Consider the following 22,830-nt stretch of genomic DNA (forward strand, 5'->3'; position numbering starts at 1 on the left):
TTCACGATACCTGGATTTGGCCTCTTGTATGCTAAATCCAAGTATAATTATACTTAAAAAAGATAATCCTCTGACCCTTTCTCTCCACTTAAAGTTGCATTTCCTAAGGAGGTGTGTGTGTGTGCATGCGTGCACACATACAGTATTTCACTGTGGTTACTATTTTCAGGAATTATTTACAACTGGTGTGGAGTGAGCCCTCTCCTTTATATTACCATGACTGATATTTTCCTGTCATTTACAACCTTTCACTGGAACCCATTAAATGTTCAATGTTGTTAATGTACCGAGTTTAAAAATTTGTACTTTAAACCTATAGGAAAGGAGGTACAAATTCAGTAAGCAGTATATGTAAAAATGCTTATATTTAATAGGGTAAATTTTTTCCTTTCTTTAAAAGATTATTTATTTATTTATTCATTTATTTATTTAGAGAGAGTGCACACAAGCAGCGGGGGGTTGGGGGGCAGAAGGAGAAGGAGAGAAAGAATCTTAAACAGGCTCCACGCCCAGCTTGAAGTCTGATGTGGGACTCAATCTCATGATTCTGAGGTCATGACTGAACTGGAATCAAGAGTCAGATGCTTAACCAAGTGAGCCACCCAGGTCTCCTAATAGGGTAAATTTCTGAATATTCCTCCAAGTATTCACCTACTAAAAGTTGGAACTGAAAGGAAACTCAGCTATCACTGATCCTCTCATTTACAAGTGAAAAAAATTGAAGCTTGAGTAGTCAATGACTGGCCCATGGGCACAAAGCACATTTACAGGAGAGCTTGTGCTAGGAGTCAGTGTTCAATATCCCTGCTTCACCTATACCCCTATACACCTCTCTTACCCTTCCTGGTCTACTCTCAAAAAAGGCTGCTATTGATCTTGTTGAAACCGTTAAAGTCAGATCATATCACTCTTCTGTTGAAAATCCTCCAATGATTCCCCATTTCACTTGACGTAAAAGCCAAAGACCTTGGAAAATGTTAAGACCCTCCACTAAACAATGCAGCTTCCCATCCTCACCAACACACAGATGTGCAACTCTGTGACCTTGCCTTCTTGGACTACGTTTCTCTTCCTTCACTCAGCTACAGACTGGTCTCCTCCTCAGCCCACTTTAAGGTCATAATACATCTTCACCTTCATTCTTGGAGGTTTGAAAACTTGCCACCCTGTTATCCCTACACACTAAAGATGTTATCCTGCCATTATTAACTGAAACCTGATGTCTCAGTCCATGCTGACGTTCATAGCTTTTAAAAATTTAACTGGAGGGGATCCCTGGGTGGCTCAGCGGTTCAGCGCCTTCCTTTGACCCAGGGCGTGATCCTGGAATCCTGGGATCGAGTCCCACATCGGGCTCCCTGCATGGAGCCTGCTTCTCCCTCTGCCTGTGTCTCTGCCTCTCTCTCTCTCTCTCTCTCTCTCTATCATGAATAAATAAATAAAATCTTTAAAAAAAAAAGTTTAACTGGAGTGATGAGGACCACACAGAAAGGCGAGGGCACTTCTTTGCCAGTGTGGTAGGGTGCTCAGTAAGCCCTGCACTGGCAGATACTGGCAGGGTTTCTGCATCTGGACAAAGGAGGAAAAAAAAGTCAGAATAAAGGGAAGTAAGCCTCACACTCTCTGAACCTGGGCAAGCGCGAAGTGTCTAGTGCCTGAGTCCCACTGATTGCTTCCCCCTGGAAACAGCTGGAGACTTGTACTGCTTTCCATTTCACAGAATTTGGAGCTAGAAAGGACCTAAGGTTTCATTTAGCCTACTCCTTTGACTTCAAAGATGAGGACGCAGAGATCCCAGAAAGTTAAGTAGACTGTTCCAAGTCCTATAACCACTGGCAAAACTGGTACCCTTATCTTGGCAGTGGATGAGTGCTATGGCCACTAGTGATTTGTTCTCACACATACCCAGGTGAGGTGGGATATGACAGGAATGTAACACTTTAGGGATCAAAGGTGTTGAAAATGGATGCTGTCAACACAGGTTTCCTTCCCTTGGTAGGTGCCTGTAATAATTATTTACAACGGTAGAAGCTCACCTAGTCAGTCATGTCCAAAAAGCTACGTTTTGTTTTTGTTTGTTTCTGTGCAGAAGTTTTTATATGTATTGACATTTAATCAAAGCCAAAATCTTAAAATAGACACAACATCCTTACGCGCATGCGCACGCGCAGACACACACACACATACACACATTCATACACAAGCTTCCTTGGACAAAGAGACATTGTCTTTAGGTTGCGATTAAAGAGATATGCCAGCAAAAAAAAAAAAAAAAAAAGAAAAGAAAAGAAAAGAAAAGAGATATGCCAGCTATTGGCTAAATCTTTTTGGAGCTAGCCACATCACTGTGAGTCACAAAATCCTGAAATCGGCCGCAAGTGATACACACAGAGACCCTGGGTGTAAATACATTATTACTGCCATGGGGTTAATCTGATCTTCCAAACCCCTGGAGACTTAAAGAGAAGTTTTAATGGTGGTTAAACAGGGAAAACCCACAGCAGACTGGATAAGAGAGTACAAGCTGTGTGGCTTTTTCAACCTCAGTTCACAGGCTTGAGTCTGGTGTAAGGTTAGGAACTGATCACTTATAACAGATGGCTGGTGACCTGCGTGCAAAAGGAAGTCAGTTCAAGTTTTATTTCACCTTTTCTGAACAGGTGTGTTCACATCCGTCCAAGAAACATGTTGGAATTGTGAGAACTTCATCACCATTCTTTCATAAAAAGCCCAAGATTTAATGGGAATTAAATTTGGTTATCTTTTTATCCTTTTTCAGTAGTGCTTTCCTAATTTTTTTCTAATGTCAAGAATCTTCTATTGTCACTGTGTACAGTTTTTTTTTTTTCCTTTCTTTTAGGAATTTTTTTGAACAGTTTCAAACTGTTGGCTAAGAGTTCTTAGAACAGATGTGTTTTCCATATCTAGAAATAGCCTACGGTCAGATGTAATTTTATTGAGTTTGTGATCCATTTGGATCAAAGGTGCTTTAGGGTAAGAGGCTGGTTTAGAAATAGCTTATTAAAAAATTTTTTTTAAAAAACTAAGAATTTAAAGAGAAAGCCAGAATATTTTATATTTGGGCATTTGAAAGGAGTATTATTTTCTCAAGAATTTTTTAACAATATGTAAAATTTTAAGATCCTTTTGTCATAATGTTTTATTTTTATATTAGCTTCAGTTTATTGGGTTCAGATCACAATTAGATTGAATGACTTTAATTGCTAACAATGATGGAATTAATCAAATTCATTGATGTTATCTTTTTCTGTTTTTGTCCTACATATACTTTGATAGAGTAATTAGCACATATTTTATCTTAAATAACTTCTTTTTTACAGATTTTCTGTGATTTGGAATTTAGACCTGTGGAATTACACAATATTTTTAAATGAGTGAATGGATGAACTTAAAATTAAATTGTACATGTCATGTCCAGATAAAGTAAAAAAAAAAATTCACTCACTAAAGGATTCAAATTTTACCTCCCTTTTGATGGTAATTCCTGAGCCACTCTGACCACATGTGTTGTCACCTGGTATCACAAAATCATGCTGAGATAGAAAATTAGATGGTTGAAAGAAAGAGTTTTTCAAGCTTTTCTCATTATATTACATTACAGAATGGCCTCAATAAACAGCATTTTGTTTTTCAAAGTATATTTTGACTGCAAAGTCCAAAGCTGATTTAATATCCAGGCAGTGATCCAGGTTTTAAAAACACTTTATAGGGGCGCCTGGGTGGCTTATTCAATTGAGTATCCGGCCCTTGATTTCAGCTCAGTTCATGATCTCAGGGTGGGGAGACAGAGCCTCGTGTGGGGCTCTGTGCTGGGCATGGAAGACTACTTAAGATGCCCTCTCTCTCTCTCTTATCCTGTCCCCCTCCCTTTCTAAACCTCCCCCTCAAAACAAATAAAATAAATAAATAATAAAAAAAAACTTTATACATGCCCTCAGTTCTGGTCATCTTGACATTATGATAGCTCAACATAATCACACTCTTTACGGCTTAAAAACTAAAAGTCAATTGCAGAATACTACCGAGAAATAAACTAAAATGTATTGTAATTGAGAACATAGTTATTGTATATGATCATTACATATTACATAACATAAATAAACCTATCTATATATTTATTATAGAAATGCAAACATTAATGTCTGTTAAAAGAAAAATGCTACATAAACAAGAAGGAGATAGTTGAGGTCATTCCATTTACATATTCTTGAAACTGATCTCCAGCACTTTTCACTGTGGTTGCTCTTGTTTAACTTTGAAGTTTTCCTTTAAAGTTCTCTCATCCCTGACTTCATGGTATGTTTTACTAATCTCTGTTTTTAAACAAATATTTTGTTGAGTAGTACACTCTCTTTGTCATGACATTACATGTTAACTTCATAGCAACTTGGCCCAACGGCTTGCCTCCCAAATCCTGAGATTTTACAACTGTGCTTTGGGCAATAGTTGCTAGTGGGCAAAAATATGTGCCTTCTTAGTTTTCAGTCCCAGTATATTTCCTTTGCAAATCCTACAATTTATTAACTCCATGGCAGATTGACACAAACCATGTTCCAAAATAAACACACAAAAAGACCTTCATTACTATAATATCCAGGTTGAGAAAAACTACTATGGAAGCACAGAAATTCTAAGGAAAGGCTGCTGCCATGCTTAGGGGTCACTGCTCTGTGCTTAATCATCCTTAGCCATGTGTTCTGAGAAATCCCAGAACTAGGGACTTTTGCATCATTAGGCAGGGTAGCAATGCCATATTACCTACTATCAAGAGACAATGCTATAAAAGTGAAGGTATTGTCTTTCTCTAGTTACACACTTAAATAAAAATATATTCTAGGTTTATCTTTTTGAATTAAAGAAAATTCACACACATACCTCAATATAACTTTGTTTCCATGGGTCTGCTATATATCTTTGGGGGAAATGCTAATACTATCAGAGAGCTCCCATTAGTTAGCATTCAATCCCATATCAAGGGGTGTGTAACATGCCAGGGCATAAGGTTCACAGTAGCCCCTGGAGCTTGTGTGTCATTCTGGGGCTTGTCTTGTTTTCTCTCCTTCACTCCCTTTTCATGTTAGTATGATAGATGATAAGAGCTAATACTTACAAAGTATTTCAGATTCATGTGAGATTGTACATGGAAAGTGTTAGACACCACCTTTTATTATCCCGTTCTACAGACAAACTAAGACTAGGGAGATTAAATCACTTGCCTAAGGCCAAACAAGCAGCACATGGTGTGGATGCAGTGACTGGAACCCAAGTTTGTATGCTTGATGCTAGGTCTAGGCTGTCAGCTTCCTTGGGCAAGCACCAGAGCCAGAGGCAGAGAGCGGGAGAGCATAGCATCAGAACACTGCCTTGGAAATCTGGCTCTGGTGCTTGCTAGCTGGGTTATCCTGGGCAGTTTACCTAACTTCTGGGCCTCAGTCTCTCCATCTGTGAAATGGGATATTAATATGTGCCTCACAGGGTCACTGTCAGGATTACTGGGGTAATCTGTGTCACGGCTGAGCAAAGTAAGTGCTTAAAAAATGGTGAATATGATTAGTAACGAAGACTGCAGGATACTTGCTGACAACAAGGCTTGCCTGAGGACTGTAGTTTGGGGAAAGAAAAGCTATTGAATGTCTCTAAAACAGAGTGCTATGCTACTTTCTTCCATTTACAGCTCGTTTTCTGATGCCCGCTATCTTCTTTTTGTGAGATAACATAGCTACTGGGCAGCAATGACAGGTGGTATCAACAATAGCTCTTCTTTCTTCTCTTTCTAGTCAGATCTGTGAGGTGGTGGCAGCCACGTTCAGACAGATGCTTTTTAAGAAGTGGCAGGGTCCCTCTCTAGGGTCCCGATTTCTTAGTTTTTCACCTGTGTTAATGATTACCACAGACTTCTGAGATTTATAGGCTCTATTTCCTCTGCCCTTTAAGTCTTAGATAAATATAGAGACATTAATGTAAAAACTTTCTTCACCTCAGCTGTGACTTATGGGATCTAAAATGTAGAAGGGGCCTTTCTCTACTCAATGGAGGGACATTACATCTGCCACTTCACAGTTTCTGCTTCAGTAAAAACAGGATGCATGATGAAAAATACTTTATAGATTAAACTGGCTTATACTGGCATGCACTATATATATGCACATTTATATTTATTAAAATGCTTTATCAATAGGATTGCAAATGCCAAAATAAAGAAATAAGAACACCAGAGATGAATGATACAGACATTATTTCACAACACCAGGGGACTTTTTGCTTTACATAAAATAATTGCTCTGTGGACATTCCTAATAGATTTGAAATGAGATTCAACCTCTTTAAAAATTACAAAAAACATTTTTCACAGAGTACAGGGCATTCTGTTGTAAAGTGTCAGTGACACTCAATAAAAAAAAATAGTTGTGTTTAATACCATCTCATTACTACCTTGATATAAAAAAATAACTGTGGCCCCAAATTTTACTTGCAGATCTGTTTTGCTTGCATTTTAACTTAATGGTTTGGAACCAGAATGTTAAACTACAAAGAAAGGGAAGGCATTAAAAAGTTTTTATTTGAGGGCAGACTATTTAATTAACTTTCTAATCATTTTTAGAGTAAAGTTATCTCATGGTTATTTCCACCGCTGTAGCAATTCTCTTCTAATGCAGTATTTGGATCGGTCAGGAACTTGAAAAATGCCATATACACAAAAACATTTTAGGATGGTGATTATCTATTGCAATATTTACCAAATATATTTTGCAGCTTTCTTTCAAGGGAACACATACTTTCTTCCAACCTAAAGTATGCTTAAAAGCAGGCTTCTCATGATTTTCTGTGGAACTATTTGACACATGGTACAATCATCGACATATGCATTTGTGTGCATGCAGTTTTCCACTACCACTTTTGATAAGTAAATTGCTTTCCACTTCTGCTCTTATTTCACTCCAGCAAAAAATACTAATGTTTCATGGGCTGCCGTAAGACAGCAATTTGAAGGCAGAGGAAAACATGAAAAGTTAAGTCTCTGACAAACTTCAGCGAAATAGGACATCAGCCCCAATGGGTTGATGAGCACTTGGATTTCATTAAACTTTCGATGCTCATAATTATGCGTGTGATTTACAAGCATGTGAAATCACAGGCTGCCCCACTGGGGCTTGCCCCGGCACACCCTGCGTCCTCCTCCACATGCTCCCGTGGCTCCCGGGCGCCCAGGCCACTGTCTCTCAAGAGTCCCACCTCAATGGGCTCAGTCACCCGGACAATCAGCAGCTTTCAGCCTTATGTCCTCTCCTCCCCTGGTAAAAGGATTGCTTCAAAAAGCATCTTTTGAAATGAGGATCCAAGTAGATAGAGAGGGACAGGAGTCCAGTCACACTTGTTCCAATGATAGACAAGTCTTTTGGCTTTGTCTGCTGCACGTTGCTAGCCAAAAGGGCTGTTGTGGGTGTGAGCCTCTCTGTCTTCTGGCCGCTCATGAGAACTGAGTGGCAGAGAAAGCTGCGTGTTGGTTTTCTTGAGAGGCCACCCTGTAGGTAACAGGTGCAGGCTTGTCCTTACTGCACACACACAGAGCTAAGGCTGACTTTCAGATCCGTGGTAGTCAGAAGTTTGGTAAAATTACCCTAGAATAACTTTTGGTGTCCTTGTCATTTTTAAAAGGGTATACAGATATAAATGCAAACTACATACTTTAGGAACAGGAACAATAATGTTTTGCCAACTAGCTGAATACTAGGTTCCAAAAGGAACAAAAACAGGAAAAATTTAACAGGCAAAGCAACTGTCCAATTAGAATTGTTGAGATTTTAAAATACTATTTTTTAAAACTTTATATCAAGAATCTTACAGGGCAAAAGAATGAACTCATCTTCTCACTCAAAGTGGACAAGCAGTATGTATGGGCCAAATAAGTGACAAAAGGCATAGGTTAAATGACAACTAGGATCCAACCATTTGCTCCCAGTGGTCATTTCAGTAATAGCACTTGGGTATACTCTGGGCAGAGAGAAAACGCGTCTCATTCAATGTGTAACTGACCCAGGGGTTTGGTTCTGTCTAGACCAGTGCCTCTCATATTGGCTACACATTGAAATTGAGAAAGCTGTAAAATCATATCAATACCTAAGTTCCAATCCCAGACAGTGCGATTTAATTTGAACAGCAGGATTTTTGAAAGATCTTAGGCAATTATACTGTGCAGCCATTCTTGAGAACCACTGGTTTGTCATTCCCTAGGACTTCAGATAGATGAAGCTGGTTCTAGAACTTGCTGCAAGGTCTGACTCAGGATTCAGATATAAGCTCAATTTAAAGATTTCAAACTACCAGTATCTTAAAGAAGTTTTTACCCAGGGAGATAGTATAATTTTAAAAATTTCTGCCTTTGGAATAAAACAACAAACAACGCATGTGCAAACATATACACACATACACACCCACAAATGATGATTTTAAAGACTGCGCACCAGTTGAGCACTTGGATCATTCTTCAATGTACTAATGGTTAATTTACACGGTGCACTATAATCAAAAGTCTATCAAATCACTGCACACTCTTAAAACATTTTTCTGACTCACTCTTTACAGGGCAATTTCACAAAACTCAGTCTTCTAGGATCTGAGCTGTTGTGAATGGAATCATCTCTTCCCAAATGAATGGCAGTTTAAATTCATATGTCATGAGAATTTATTGCATTCAATCCAACTCAACAATTTATTTCCTGTAGGAAGGAAAGTCAATTCTTCAGCTTGTGTTTTGCATTTTTGCATATAACTTTGGTTTGGTGAGACATAGACAATTACGTGTACTGAAATCTCCTACAAGTATAGGCAGCACAATATGGGTGTTTAAAATAAGACATCATATTTTTAGCTTCAGATAGGACCACTTAGGGAAGAGTTGTCGAAGTTCCCTGGGTGATTGGCTATGCTGATGGCACTTCTCTGAAGTAGCTTGAAGAATTTCAAGAATTTACCAGCTTTACTAGGGCTGGTAAAGGTTTGAGGATATCAACCAAGTCCAGTTTCTTGCCACGAAAAGGTCAATCCTTTACCAGGTGACAGAAATTCCTGCTGATTCCTAATTGACAATTAGCAGAAATGGAATTCCGGTTTCCCTTATAGCAAGCTTTTAGAAACTCTTATAATCAGGAATTCCTCTTTATGTTTGACTCAAACTGGTCATTATTTAATATTCATGGGGGGGGGACCTTCACTGTGGTTTGTCTTGCTTCCATTTCAAACATACGAAGGTTAGGTTTTAGTATACATTATTAATTTCTGTGATCTGAGTATTGCAATCAGCATTTTAGTCAGTGGAAGAAGCTTTATGTCCTCTCTTAGAATTTTAAAACTGAAAGAACAGAAAAGTTATATACATAATAATTTATGAAAATGGTATTTGTGTTTTTATGTAAAATGATTGTTGATGAACACAGAATACTGCCACGAACACACTAACTACCCATATATCAAGAAGCCTGAAAAAAATTACTGTGAAATAGGTGTGAAAATATTTTTACTGCAGAAGTCTCTGAGGGGCATATCACAAAAATCAGTGGTAGGATCACTCCACAATTGTGTTGGCATCTGCCCCATCATACCAACAGTGGCCTCTTCTAACACTTCCAATTCATGACTTGTGATGGAAGTTTCACGGAGCCTAAGATAAGGAGGGACAGTCATAGCATCACCTGCCTGAGGGAACAAGGCTGTGGTCTCATTGCTCACTATACAGGATGCACTCAAATATCCATGTGATTGGTTCTTATCTTATTGACATCACTAGTCTCAAACTCCAAGAGAATTCAAATATTGCACTTTAAAATATGTCATATTATATATTCTACAAATGTTGAATAATGAGCTTGAAGTTTAAGTCCTAAAAGCCCTGGAACTGTCCTAGGAAACAAGACACAAAGGGTGTTCCACAGAATTTCCAGAGGCCTGCAGAACATAGATACTCTAGAACCATGGCACTGTCATAATCTGGCTTGTGCAATTTTATTGCATGATGAAATGTCTCAAAGTCGGAGAAGATAAACTTTCATTCATTATCGCAATAAATGGGCATAAGTTGAAAGAAGCATTTTGAAGGAGCCCCAATTAAAAGGCAGTCAGTCATTCCTTAGCCATTTAAATTGAAGTAGAAACAAGAACATGAGTTCCTTACTTCGTACGACAAAATTGAGACCATTTCTTATACCTACATTTTATCATGCATTATCTTTTTAAAACCAATACTGTTATTCAAATAATATTTAAAAGCTATATGTTATTCTTTCAAATCCTTGAAAATATATTCCAAAGCCACTGGCAATGTGTATCACGGTTTATGTCCTTCATCTCAGTAATGCTCCTTCTATAAATGCACAGTAAGAAGTCATTCATGAGCAGGTTAGACAATACACACGAGAATGATAAGTCATCTTTTTTACACTGATAAAAAGAAAATACTGGAGTCACACTAAATGTCTCGTAATTAGGAAATGGAATACCCAGAAAAGATAAAAACTAAAGTTTTGAGAGAAGTTTTCAACTGTTAACATATTCACGACAAATTGTTATGTCAAAAAAAGAAGGCTAAAAAGATGTATATACAGTTTGATTTCAATTTTATTTTAAAGCTGCTTAGGAGAAAAACAAAACATGTTCTTGTGTGTTTCCACATTTATTAATATGGACCTGTATTACCTGTGCAGTCAGGATAAGTTCATCTAGTTTTAATATAAAAGCTGGAAGTATATCAAAATGTTAGTGGTGGTATCTTTTAACTGATGAGATTATAGGTGATGATTTTGAAAATACATTCTCCAATTTTTTTCCTTCATATAGAGTATGCTTAACTTTCACAGTAAGAAAAATACACTGCTAGTGAGTAATGTTCTTGCTGTTGTATCTTAATCCTTGCTCTTTAGGTACCACTGGCAGTGAATTACCAGAATACATTTCAAAATGTATTTACTGAAGTCTCATGTGCAAAACATTAATGCTTCATTTTAAGAGACTTTTGGTGATTTGCTCTGAATTCTAATGAAAATTTTTACTGGGGAAAATTGAAACTACTGAGTTAAACAGATTTTCCAAATGATCTGTGTGTTGGTGTTAAAGTCCTTTTCCAAAAAGGACCATAAGTACCACAAAGTGCTTCTCTTATGCAGAATGTCTTGGTGACACTGTCGCAATGCACACCTGAATTTGGGTGGTACCAACAACACAGAATTTAGAATCCCTCTATTCTAACTGAATCATTCTAATTATTTTACATGGTAGGTAATCAACCGATATCAGGAATATACCTCTACTTTTTCCACTTGTTTCTTCTGGTTCTGATGTTCTTACCTTTGAGAAGAGCTCAATACAGCAAGGAGGAGTTCATTTCCATATGAGTAGAAGAGTATAAATCCTCCTTTGACTTTTTTCCCCAGGTAAAAAATAAAAAAGAAAACCAGTTCTTCTCAAATCATACTGTTTCTTTGTTTCACTCTAAATTAGTCATGAGCTCTTGAGTGTGCCTTGATTGATTTTAAAATGCCACAATTTGCTTTATAGCTTAGCACTGCTCATAGTAAAGTATGTTATGCTCTTGTCAAACACACTTGACAAACATTTATTTATACACTACTAGATTATTTAACATGAGAATTCAAATTGGAGAAGTCAGAAAGAAGGCAGTATATGCGCATATGTAATATAAAAATGGCCAATTATAGATGAAAACATTTGACTTACCTGTAAAAACATTGTACAACAAAGGCACAGTAAAAGTAGCATTTTTTTATGACACAGACTCAAAAACAGATGTGGTAAGAGAATGCTTTGCTATTGCCAAAATAACCGAAAGACCTCTTTGTGTCTACTAGCAAGTGCTGATACAAAATTCTAAATATTATGCCTGTTAAGCAACATTTAAACACAGACTTCATAAAATCAAGAATTATTTTAAACGTGTAAATTACATAAGGAAAGCATGTCAAGATATCAACCTGATTGCACTGCTTACCAAATAACATTAAAAATTTAATGTCACCGTCCCAATTTAGTTGCCATAATTATTGTCCCCTTATGTTGAATCCTTATTTTCTCCTTAAATATTATTTCTTTTATTACAAATACTTTTAATGAGAATGGTAACAACTAAAATAAAATTAACATAGCCAGAACAAAAATAAATAAAATTTAAAAAGCCAACCTTTATTCCACTTTGAACAAGTTTGTGAATGTCCAAATAAGGCTCCTTGAAAATTTCTCCTTCGGGGGTAAGGATCTTCACGTAACCTTCTTTTTCCAGAATGAAGAGACGGTGAGAGCCATCCCCACTATGCAGGGCGCCGACAGGCTGGCGCAGCCCACTCACAACCTCCTGAATACAGAAGCAGTTGTGTTTGTGCTTTCTAAACAAATTAAAGAAAACTGGTAAGCTTTTCTTGAGGTGAAGGATGTAAAGAATGCACTTAGCATCCTTTTCAAAATATATTTCCTCTAGGTACCAATGGTTTTGAGAATCGTGACATGCTGTTAACCCAAGTCACAATATGAGTCTTTTAAATTTTCAGTGGAACAAATAAAACAGCCTCTATCAAAAAGTCAAAGAGAGATTTAAAATAAAAATTTTACATATTTTAAAATTTAATATGCTCATCATCTTATCTTTCAGTGACTATAATAAAATTTAGCTTTACTCTAATAAAACGCCTTCAGAGAGAAAGTTCTAAGATCTATTTATAAAACTCTGATTTGCTGATTTGCTAATAATAATTGTGCTGAATATTTCCATAAGCTAACAACAATCATAAAGGTCAAGCTTAAAACTATAATCATGAAGTTCATATGAATCACAGAGAAGCCAAACTTATAATAAAAGATTAGCCTAAGCATTAAAAGCATTTAAGCAAATATGATATTAGAGAAGCAAACTACCAAAAAGGAAAAAAAAAAAAAAAAAGCATCTGGAGGATATAGCTGCTGGAATCAAGCACAGACAGTTGATTTACTATCAAAACCACAAGATTTGTCAGTTGTTTTTTTTGTTTTTGTTTTTTAAGATTAAAGAGCATTTATCTTTATGAACCTGCTGATCTCTTCCACTTTGTCATATTCTTCCATCTGGTCCAAGTAGTTAGATGCTGGTCCTCTGATTTGTTTTCTTGGAAAATCTGGAAAGCACAACCCACCATCTTTTCTTGCGTAGTAAAAGCAAAACTCTTCAGCAGTAGTTTGAATGAAACCTTTAAAGAAATGCAAAAAGACTGATGAGAAATATGTAGCATCACAGTAAAAACATCCTATTTAAGAGATAAAATACAGGAAAAAATTTTTTAGAAACAATATGAATATCCTAGAAAAATAATGAAAGAAAAACCTTTTTTTTTTTTTTTTTTTTGGTCTTGGGATTTCCATTTTTAACCAAAAGTTAAGAATTTCAATTAAAATGAAACAATATTGCATTGGATATTTCAAAAGACTCAAACAAAATACACATAATACAAATCCAGCATTAATCTTGTTATTGCATTGGCTCTGTTTGCAAGCTTCTTCAGTTACCATATGTTGTACTTATAAGTTTATCTGATCACTATTCAGCACTTTTTCCCCCTACACTAATAATAAATAACTTCTTAAGAAGAACACATTAGAATGAGAAAGAGATGGGCCATCATGGGGCCAAGTTGGGTCATTTTATAATTCTTTTTGTACTGTCACTCACTCCTTATATGCTGTAATAAATGTCTGACTCACTACAATGGTGCTAAGAACAGAGTGTCCATTTTCAAATACATATGTGATGTGCCCTTTTCCTATCCCTCTTATAGAAAATCCATGATTATTTTCTAAGACATAAACTGTATTTAAAATATCCCTTCAAAAAAAATAAAATATCCCTTCAGTCTTCTCAATCAGAAAGCTGGTAAGCCACCCACACCAAAAAAAAAATAATAATAATAATAATAATAATAATAAGTCAAAACAAAAATGCAAAACAGATACTTAAAGAGATCTGAAAGATGTTTTCTCTTTTTGTACAAATTGACAATATTTATCAAATAAAAACAGCTATATTTGACTAAAAAAGAAGAGGACTTTATGACAAAAAAATAATTTTGACATTATTTTCACAATTGAATTAATAAGGTATTAGGTGTTTTGGGGGGGAGAGCATATTACTAAGATTCCTTCCATATTCTGATGATTTCTGCTCTCAAAATATGATATTGCTACCAGAGTTGACCTTGTGTAACGTCCTAACTTCCTGCTGTAGGTCTCACATCTTTATGGATGTTTTGATTTTTACCTAACAAATCAGATTACTGTATACCTAACAGCTTTGTGATAAAGGCACCTTGTAACTTAGCTGATGTTTAGAAGTTGTATGATTCACCCAGGATTCCAAGGATTTCCAAGAACAAGAATTTGGGACAACCAAGTGACACCGGTAGAACATGGTAAAAGTCTATTTTCTATGAGCCTGACCTACGGCCCCTCAAACCTAAAACTAATCTTAGAATTCTGAGGGTCTTGAGGTACATTTTGACCTAACTTTTGGGTAAAATGTATCACTCCTAAATTTCTGAGACAGACTCTTCAAGGCTACTATGTGACTAGGCTATTGGGAAACATCTTCTTGGAAATCAGGCAAGTGAGAGCAGATGTCCTTGGGAGAGAGACAGAGAGAGAGACAGAGAGAGAGAGAGTGTGTGTGTGAGAGAGAGAGTGTCTGGGTGGGGGTGGGGGTGAGACTGAAAGGAGGCATGGCAGCTGGGAGGGGTGCTCTATGGGAGGGACAAGGCAGCTGGAAGGAGGTTATCTTTCTTTGAAAAAATTCAGGGATTAGAAATTGGGGAGAGGAATGAAGGCTGCAGCCGCATTTACTCTTCTTCAGCAATTCCCTGTTTACAAAAGATAACTTTTTCTCCCCCATTCTTTCCTAGCTAAGCATATAGATGAAAACTGCCCAGTAGTGTTGAACAAGTCTGTTTGATGTAAAAAGAAGAAAAGGAAAACTGCGTTGCTAAATCAAACTTTTTGCAGTTTTGGGCTAGATCTTTTTTTGGGGACACACACAGAGCTCCCATCAGGCAGCAAGATCTCCATGCCAATATTATGCATGCAGAAATACTGTCATACTATGGATATATTTATAACTGAATGTGTAAATGAGAAATTTTGTTTTAATGTGATATTTGCCTGTAGGATCACAAAAAAATTTCAAAGTGCAACTGAGAAGAAATTTCAAGTTTGCTTTTTAAAAAGTAACTGTATTCCATGATTACAGTATGCAAAACCATGCCATTTTAAGAGAAAATTAATAAATACTGATGGCTGATTCTATTTTACAAGGAGTTATTAGCTGGAGACAAACATGCAGCAGCGAGAAATCATTTTCAAATGGAATATCTGAGGATTAATGACTACAGATTAATAAGCTCTATGGCTCCAGAGGTGTTATCTTACCAAATTAAAACAAAAACAAAAAGGCATTATTAATGAATTACTACAAATATTTTACAGAATCTAAGCAAACTGAGTAAGTGTGAAGGAGGGAGCCAACTCAAAAGACTTTCTCATAAAAGTAAGGGCATTTTCCTCATAATTACAATATTTGAATTGCAACATCTGATACTTTTATTAATACTTTAACTTAAAGAATCTGATTTTGTGGACAGTGATTAATAAGATATATTTTGCTGTGAAGAGCTAACAGGGACCTGGTTTCAGGACACCGGGCTTACATTTATTGCCAGGGAAGCTATAATTTACCAAATGGCACCCGTCTATTTGGAACAATACCCTAAAGAGCATTTTACTGAAGGTGGGTATTTAGTTCACCCTGGATCATCACAGTATGATCAAGTCTACAATGATGGAAATGCACTGATTATTCCAGCAGCTGCATTAAAAAAAAATTCCTGATAACTTATCAAATATCGTTGACCTATAATTATTCTCCGGTGTCATGATGAATCCAGTCCTACTATGCCACAAAACACCCTGTAACATACTGATGTAAATAAATATTCTCTGTGGAATATTCTAAGCTCTAGCTTTTCTCTTGGCCATGTATGCTAGGGAAAAACTACTTTTCCTCATTGTATATGCTGTTCACCATGATAAGGAAAAAACAAAACAAAACCCATGGTCAATAAGGCTGCATTTGGCAGCATTTTCTAATAGAGGTAGTGGATTTTGATGTATCCATCCATTCTGTCTTGTTTGCTTTCCTGGGGACAAATAAGACACATGTGTAAGATATCTTACGGGGGTCAGGAGTGGCTATGGAATCAAACCCTTGACCTTGGCCTCATTAGCAACAGGATTAAGCCAACCAAACTAATTGTATACAAGCGTTTCACACTAAATAACCTACAGCTGAAAAGATGATGGTCTAGGAGTGATAAAAACTATATCACGATTCTCATGGTAACAGGTGAAGACGCAAGGCTAATTTAGCAGGTCCGTTTATATGCTTCCCACACAGTGTACTATGCCATCACCGAGTTGAATAGCAAAACATTTACCCTGCTCACCATACTGCAGGCAAAAAACAGGACCGGTGGTGCGAGCAAGGAGCTCCTGTGTGCGTGTGTGGTTTGTTTTGTTTTTTCGAATGCAATTTGGTTATTCTTAGAAGCTTTAAGAATTTACTTCCCTAAGTCAATTCACAACTGGAGAATACTACGACTAATAAAACACTAGTGTATCCTCATGATGGACTTAATTTCTTATGTTTTGAAAATAGGCAGACTGAATATTTCTGAATTAAAGTTTCTAAAAAGCAGTTATCTTCCAGATCTGCATGTATTCCGAAGTGACTGGTGTTTTCTTAAAGTCATGAAGGTGAAGCAAAGGGATAGAGCATTTGTATGTTTATTTCTTGGCCTACTGGGCAATTGGGGAAAAATGAAGATGCCTCTGAGATTTCTTTTATTCCTCTCTCAACTCCTTACAGCATTTGCCTTAGTCATGTATTTTCAAGTTTTTGATGTACAGAAAGATGAGGCTATTAATGAGAATAGTCAAATATATTGACTTCTTGTAAGAAAGTATCACAAAAAATCTATTTTTCACACTTTTGAACTCCAGAGAAAAGTAAACCGTGTCATTAAGTAGACTTAAGAAGTTGAAAATATTAAAAATTTGCTTTGAGGGCGATTTCTGAAAAATAAGTGTTCTATAATTGTAAAGAGCCTCTGTGTTGGGACAAGGGCTGTGGGGAGGATTACCATCTTATCTATCATACTTTAGAAAATGGTCAACTGTGTGCCAAGGATCAGTCTGGAAACAAATCAATTAACATAAATTAACACAAAGTGTGTTTTTACAACTTACTTTTGGGACAAGTATTTAGGGTGATTATTAGCATTTGACAGATGCAGGGGAAGTCCCCTCTGCTGGTTGCTAAAGCCTGTAGCCTGTCCCTGGAAAGCACCCTTGCTGCTCTATCCACCACTGGAGTGGAGCTTTCATCTGGTTATCTTTCAAGGCAGCCTGGGTGGCCACCAAAAGCACTTGACATCTTGATGCACTTCAGCAGTTTTACATATATACAAACTTTGTAGAAAAATAAATTTGTCATTCGTCACCACATATGTTGATCCTGGGGAGCGAGGTGCTTGCAGTTCTGGCTTTTGAGCTATTTGCTGCGCTCTCTCTTTTGCTGGATACTGCTTTTTGTTGTTTGTTTTGGAAGCTAAAATAACGTCACATCTATGGAGAACTTGTGGGTGAGTCCTTAAATCCACCATAGTTGTATTTATCTCAGGTAGATAAAGGTAGGTGAAAATGGTTAAGTGTCCATATTACTTTCAAATTATATTGGTAAAGCTGAACCTTGGAGACTTGAAATTTGCAGCAAACCTTTATGGTACCTAATCTGTTATCGCTTCTCAGCAGGACATCTAGGCAACCCTGACCTGTCCCACTCTGCTTTGGGGAATGTGATAAAGAGGAAGAAACAGCTGGTTTAAGAAAAGCCTTACAAACATGGCTGTAGTTTATAGAAACAATAATAATATTTTCACATGAATGGGTTTAGATACTTGTCATGGTACCCCAGAGGAAGCAAGCAATCCTAGTCAAAATGTTTTCTTAGGTTATTAAGGCAACTCTATGCAAAAATTAAAAATGTACACTTTTCAAAAAAAATGTACACTTTTCTGGATCAGAGAAAAATGTAAAATATGCATAGCAGTTAAAAAAGTTCTCCAAGTGCATCCTACAGTTCTTAAAGCTTAGCCTTTCCTGAGTGTCATTTAGTTTTATAAACTGTTAGCTTCAGTAGATTTGTTTGTGTGTGACTTTGCCTAACTAAACAGAATCTGTCTCATTAAATTCTTTTGTATCTCTATGTTGATTCTTCCAACTAGAGCAACAACAACCAAAGTCTATAAACTTTTGATGGTAAAAGTAATCAAGTTCCAGGGACCTATGTGTATATTAGGGTCCAAATATGGTAATGAGGTATATTTGTGACACTGTCAGCCTAAGAACTTCTCTAGCTATCCTATCACTTCCTCGCCACACAACTTTGGTTAAGGCATTTAACTTCTTCTGAGGTTTGGTTATCTTCATTGGTCAAATGGAAAGGACTCCACGTTTCCTACTTGCACTACAGAGTTTTTGAGGAACAAATTAGGCATTGTACATTGAAGGTGCTTTGTAAGATGTTACTTTGTTTGGATTTCTAATGATACTTTATTCAAGGAAGAAAGACCTTAAGAGTCCAAGTCCAAGTCGGTGGACAATCTGCACTTTTTTATCAGCTAAGTAGAAGAGGAGGCTGTCTTGATATTGATGCTGATGGATGAAGATGACACCAACAAGAAATTTGTACTGAAAATACAATGTGTGTAAAGATGACCAATGTATTATCGATTTAGCAAATGTAAAACACCTCATCAAAACGAACATACTGTTTGTATACTGAAATAACAGTAATTCTAACAGCAAGGAAATGTTACAACTTTGTAAATGGTTAATTGTGAGGCCAAAACAGGTATATGGGAAGGTGAGAAAATTTTTACCCTCTTAGAAGTGAGCATGTAAGAACAGGTATCTTATAAGGATATTCTGCAGTAGTTTATTTAATTTATCCATTTTATTTTATTTTTTACCTGGAATATGGCTTCGGCAAGTATAAAAGAATTCTTTGCAATAGTCTTTGCAGAGCAGGGGAAGTACAAGGTCTCTTTCCAAGGCTTCTCTTTCAGGTGAGTGAAACAGGCTCTGGGAATATGGAGAGCAAAGTGCACATTTGATTTCCTCCAGTAACTTCCCACATTCTGTGTTGTTGGTCATAGAAAATATCTGAAAGCCATAAATCAGAAACAAACTTCTTTTTAGTCAGGTGACGTTAGGTTTAGTTCTTTTTTTGTTTTGTTTTGTTTTTGTAATCATATAAGTAGAATCATGTAGTTTAGCCAATGCTGTTGTCTGAAATTACCGTGTCACAAATACAGAATGCTTTAAATAAGGATATAAGTAAGGTCTCTTGGCCTGGAATGGGGAAGCAGAGGGTAAGGATGCACAAAAGTGCTTCTTACTCTTGCAAATCAAAGTCTATTTATCTTTTGGGGTATGAAAAATTAAATGACAACTGTATTGAGACCCTTTACCATTTTACTCTGCATCAAAGTGTATGGTGACTGATATTTAACTTTAAAACTATAAAACTTTAAAACTCTTTAAAACTTTATCCAACTGCAAGCAAAGCAGTTTTTAAGACATGGTTATTTGGGTCTTAGGTAAAAATATATTTCACTCCTGATATTCCTAATATGATATTCTCAGGCATATTACTGGAATTACATTTCTCTAATTTCAGTTAATTTTCAGTCTACAGATTGCACAGGGAGAGTTTCCTAAAGTGGGGGAAATACCTCCTTTTCATGTTGCATAAAAATAGTATCTGAAGCTGAATAAAACCGATTTAAGACCAATTTTTATTATTCATTTTATCTTGGCCAGGAAAAACTTTCTAACTAGCTCCTCAGGTATGTTATATGCATGAATCAACACAGGAGTTTAATAAAAGTGCTTTTGTATAGGATTTAGTGAATTTTAGTAAAACAAGGAATATCTTTATCTTTATCTATACAGTATTATGTCTTTTATTCCAGTAAGACCAATTTGGGAGTTACAAATTCACTACAGTTAGTAATTGGTTGATAAAGTAGGTCTTGATGTCTAGTACTAACTTAAAAAAAATTATTTTAATAGCTCCTCTAATAAATATAGAAGACAATACCAGCACAATATTGAGATAATATTTAGACGGCACTGGTTTTTCATAATAAAAAACATAATGGGAATGAATTTTATACCTTTCTTATGTATCTATATTTATACTTTATTTCTTTAGAACTAGGAACTGAAATTACCATCTGAAACTTCAGATCATTGTTTAAGGCAAATACTTCATTCACAAGGAGGTTCTGATCTAAGTAAATGTGTTGGCTTCTATTTTTTAGGATAAACATATTCTAGTTGATCGCAAAATTTGGACCCGAAAGAACAAAGCAACTAAAAAATATCATTGAATATAAGCATGCTAAAATGTTAGCATGCAGGGATTGAAAGTTCCTTCTATGTTACCCTATTTCAATATATATATACATATATATATATATGCAATGTGTTGTAACTCTCTACAACAGTTAGAAAAGTTATTATTAATCATAATTATATTTACATTTTGATTTTTATCAATTTATTTAAATGACAATTGCTTAAATGGTTAAAGTTTTCTAAAAGGAAACATATGCCAGGCACTTAGAATTTGCATTCCAAGAATGTTTTAAATGTCTTTTATTGTCCATACTCTGGCAGACCTCACCAGATCTATTCAATATTAATACTGTTCAACTTTGTTCTGTTTGCTTATCGTATAGCAGTCCACTAAGAACAAAACAACTGCAGGATGCTGAAGCCACCTTTTTTGCTGGCTGAAAAACTGGAATGTAACTACCTTGTTTTATGGAGAATATGCATGCTTCCATTTTTTTACAGCTGAAACAAAATGATTCCCATATACTCTCCCAGCTGCTGTCCAGGAAGAGCTTGATTTTAGTACCTAAAGAATTTTCTCTTTTACAATTTTTGGAATGTGTCCTGGCCACAAGATCTCTCATGAAAAGTTTCAGAAATAAGATTCAATAAATTATCTGAAATCAAGTATAATATTATTCTTTGTAGAGTTTCATGCTGTTCTGGCCCAGCAGGATGGTAACATTTTGCTCTGTGTGAGGTCTGCAGTGTAAATACCTATTTGAAGATAGATAGAGCCATCATTCTGGCTTTGGTTTCAATGAACCAATAGTCTTACTGAAGTCAATTAAAGTGACTCAGTCCAAGATGCAACACTGTTTTAGACAGATGAGTCTTGGTGTGTGTAGGGAAGTTTTTCTTTTTTCGCCTATGTGCTCCTGTCGATATAGGTCCTTAACTTTATGTCTGACAACATCATCAATCTTAAAAGAAATTTAAGCTAATTTCCTGCTTCGATTTTAAAAAGCCATATATGAAACCATCAAATTATAGTGGTTTAAACTAAACATACTTTGAAAGTCATGTAAAACTTCGAAACATTATTACAGCATGCCTAGTAATGATTGTGGCTGTTGCTGACTAATTTATAACATCTGGCAGGTCATCCTTTAATCTTTAGCCACAAGAAAGTAAAATCCATAGAAGAAAGGTAAGATAAATACTGAAATACACAGTGAAGCGTGTGGCCTACCACTATAGCTTATCAACAAAGAGTAAAATGGGTGACAGAGACCTTCTGTATTTCTCTTTATTTATCAAGTAACTGAACAAAGAAGATAAAAAGGCACCCACATGGGTTCGATGAGCAGACAAAAGGAGAAAATACATGACAGTATATTAAGATGTCGCCTTAAGATCACTTGGTACACAAAAAGTTATTTCTAAAAATCATATGCCTACAAGGTTGTTCAGCTGTTGGGTAGAACACATGCGACTCTGGACTATAGTGCTGGATTATGTCATTAAAGAGTTCAGTTTCAATTTTAGGCTAATATGTAAATAGATCATTGTACTAAGGCAGCTGTTAAAGGGACCCCAGGATGAGTTATTTGTTTAGTTGGATGTGTTCAACAATAGCCTTTGTCCCTGAAAGAGCCAGAGCAAACAAATGATTGTAAAAGGGCACACTTGAAAACAATTACTTTTCACCCATTCCTTGACAGCTTCGCTGTGAAACCACCCAAGGTAGAGAGAGCGTCTATGCCTCTGTGGCTACAAGTTAAGTTTTAGAAATGGGGGTATTTCAGTTGGCTGCAGATTCAGTTTGGCTAATGGGAATTAGATCCTTTTAGCATGTTGCGTTTAGAAGCTGCAAAGATATTGCCAAGACAATATAACTTCCTAAATTTTGGTAGTATTTATTTATAATGGTAGTTAATTATCTCGTTACAATACATAAAATTACTAAAATATACCCCAAAATCAAAATATAAAGGCGTGATACCACGGCCAAAGAATTGAACTCAATGCTAGTTCATTACATTAAAGAAAATGTGTTAGTTCAGAAACTGGATTTAATTGCACAGTTGAGCATGCTCAGTATTCCTACCTCGTTGGCTACTATCTATGAAATTTCTTCCTGTAGGAGAATGCTATGCCTGTACCTTCTTGAAAAGCCGCAGAAATCTTTCTTGGTATTTTTTTTTTTTCATAAACGAAAACGGGTCCTTTCAAATAGCCATCATCTCTCCTGTACACACATTATGAAATAAGACCCTAACATATATTATAAGCCAGAAAGGCTTAGGGGAAAACAGGGAAACACTGAAG

General features: G+C 36.2%; 1 protein-coding gene across 4 annotated transcripts in view; it reads right to left on the reverse strand.

Moving 5' to 3' along the window:
- HHIP (hedgehog interacting protein) overlaps positions 1-22,830 on the reverse strand; it is a 91,114-nt gene that overhangs the window by 64,555 nt on the left and 3,729 nt on the right. For all 4 annotated transcript variants that reach the window (XM_055336603.1, XM_055336602.1, XM_055336601.1 and 1 more), the window contains exons 2-4: positions 19,128-19,320; positions 13,088-13,244; positions 12,209-12,410 (exon numbers count right to left, since the gene is read on the reverse strand). In XM_055336603.1, coding sequence (XP_055192578.1) covers positions 12,209-12,410; positions 13,088-13,244; positions 19,128-19,320 — 552 coding nt within the window. The remainder of the gene's footprint in view (positions 1-12,208; positions 12,411-13,087; positions 13,245-19,127; positions 19,321-22,830) is intronic.

This window comes from Nyctereutes procyonoides, unplaced genomic scaffold (assembly GCF_905146905.1).
Source record: "Nyctereutes procyonoides isolate TBG_1078 unplaced genomic scaffold, NYPRO_anot_genome, whole genome shotgun sequence".
Taxonomy (NCBI): domain Eukaryota; kingdom Metazoa; phylum Chordata; class Mammalia; order Carnivora; family Canidae; genus Nyctereutes; species Nyctereutes procyonoides.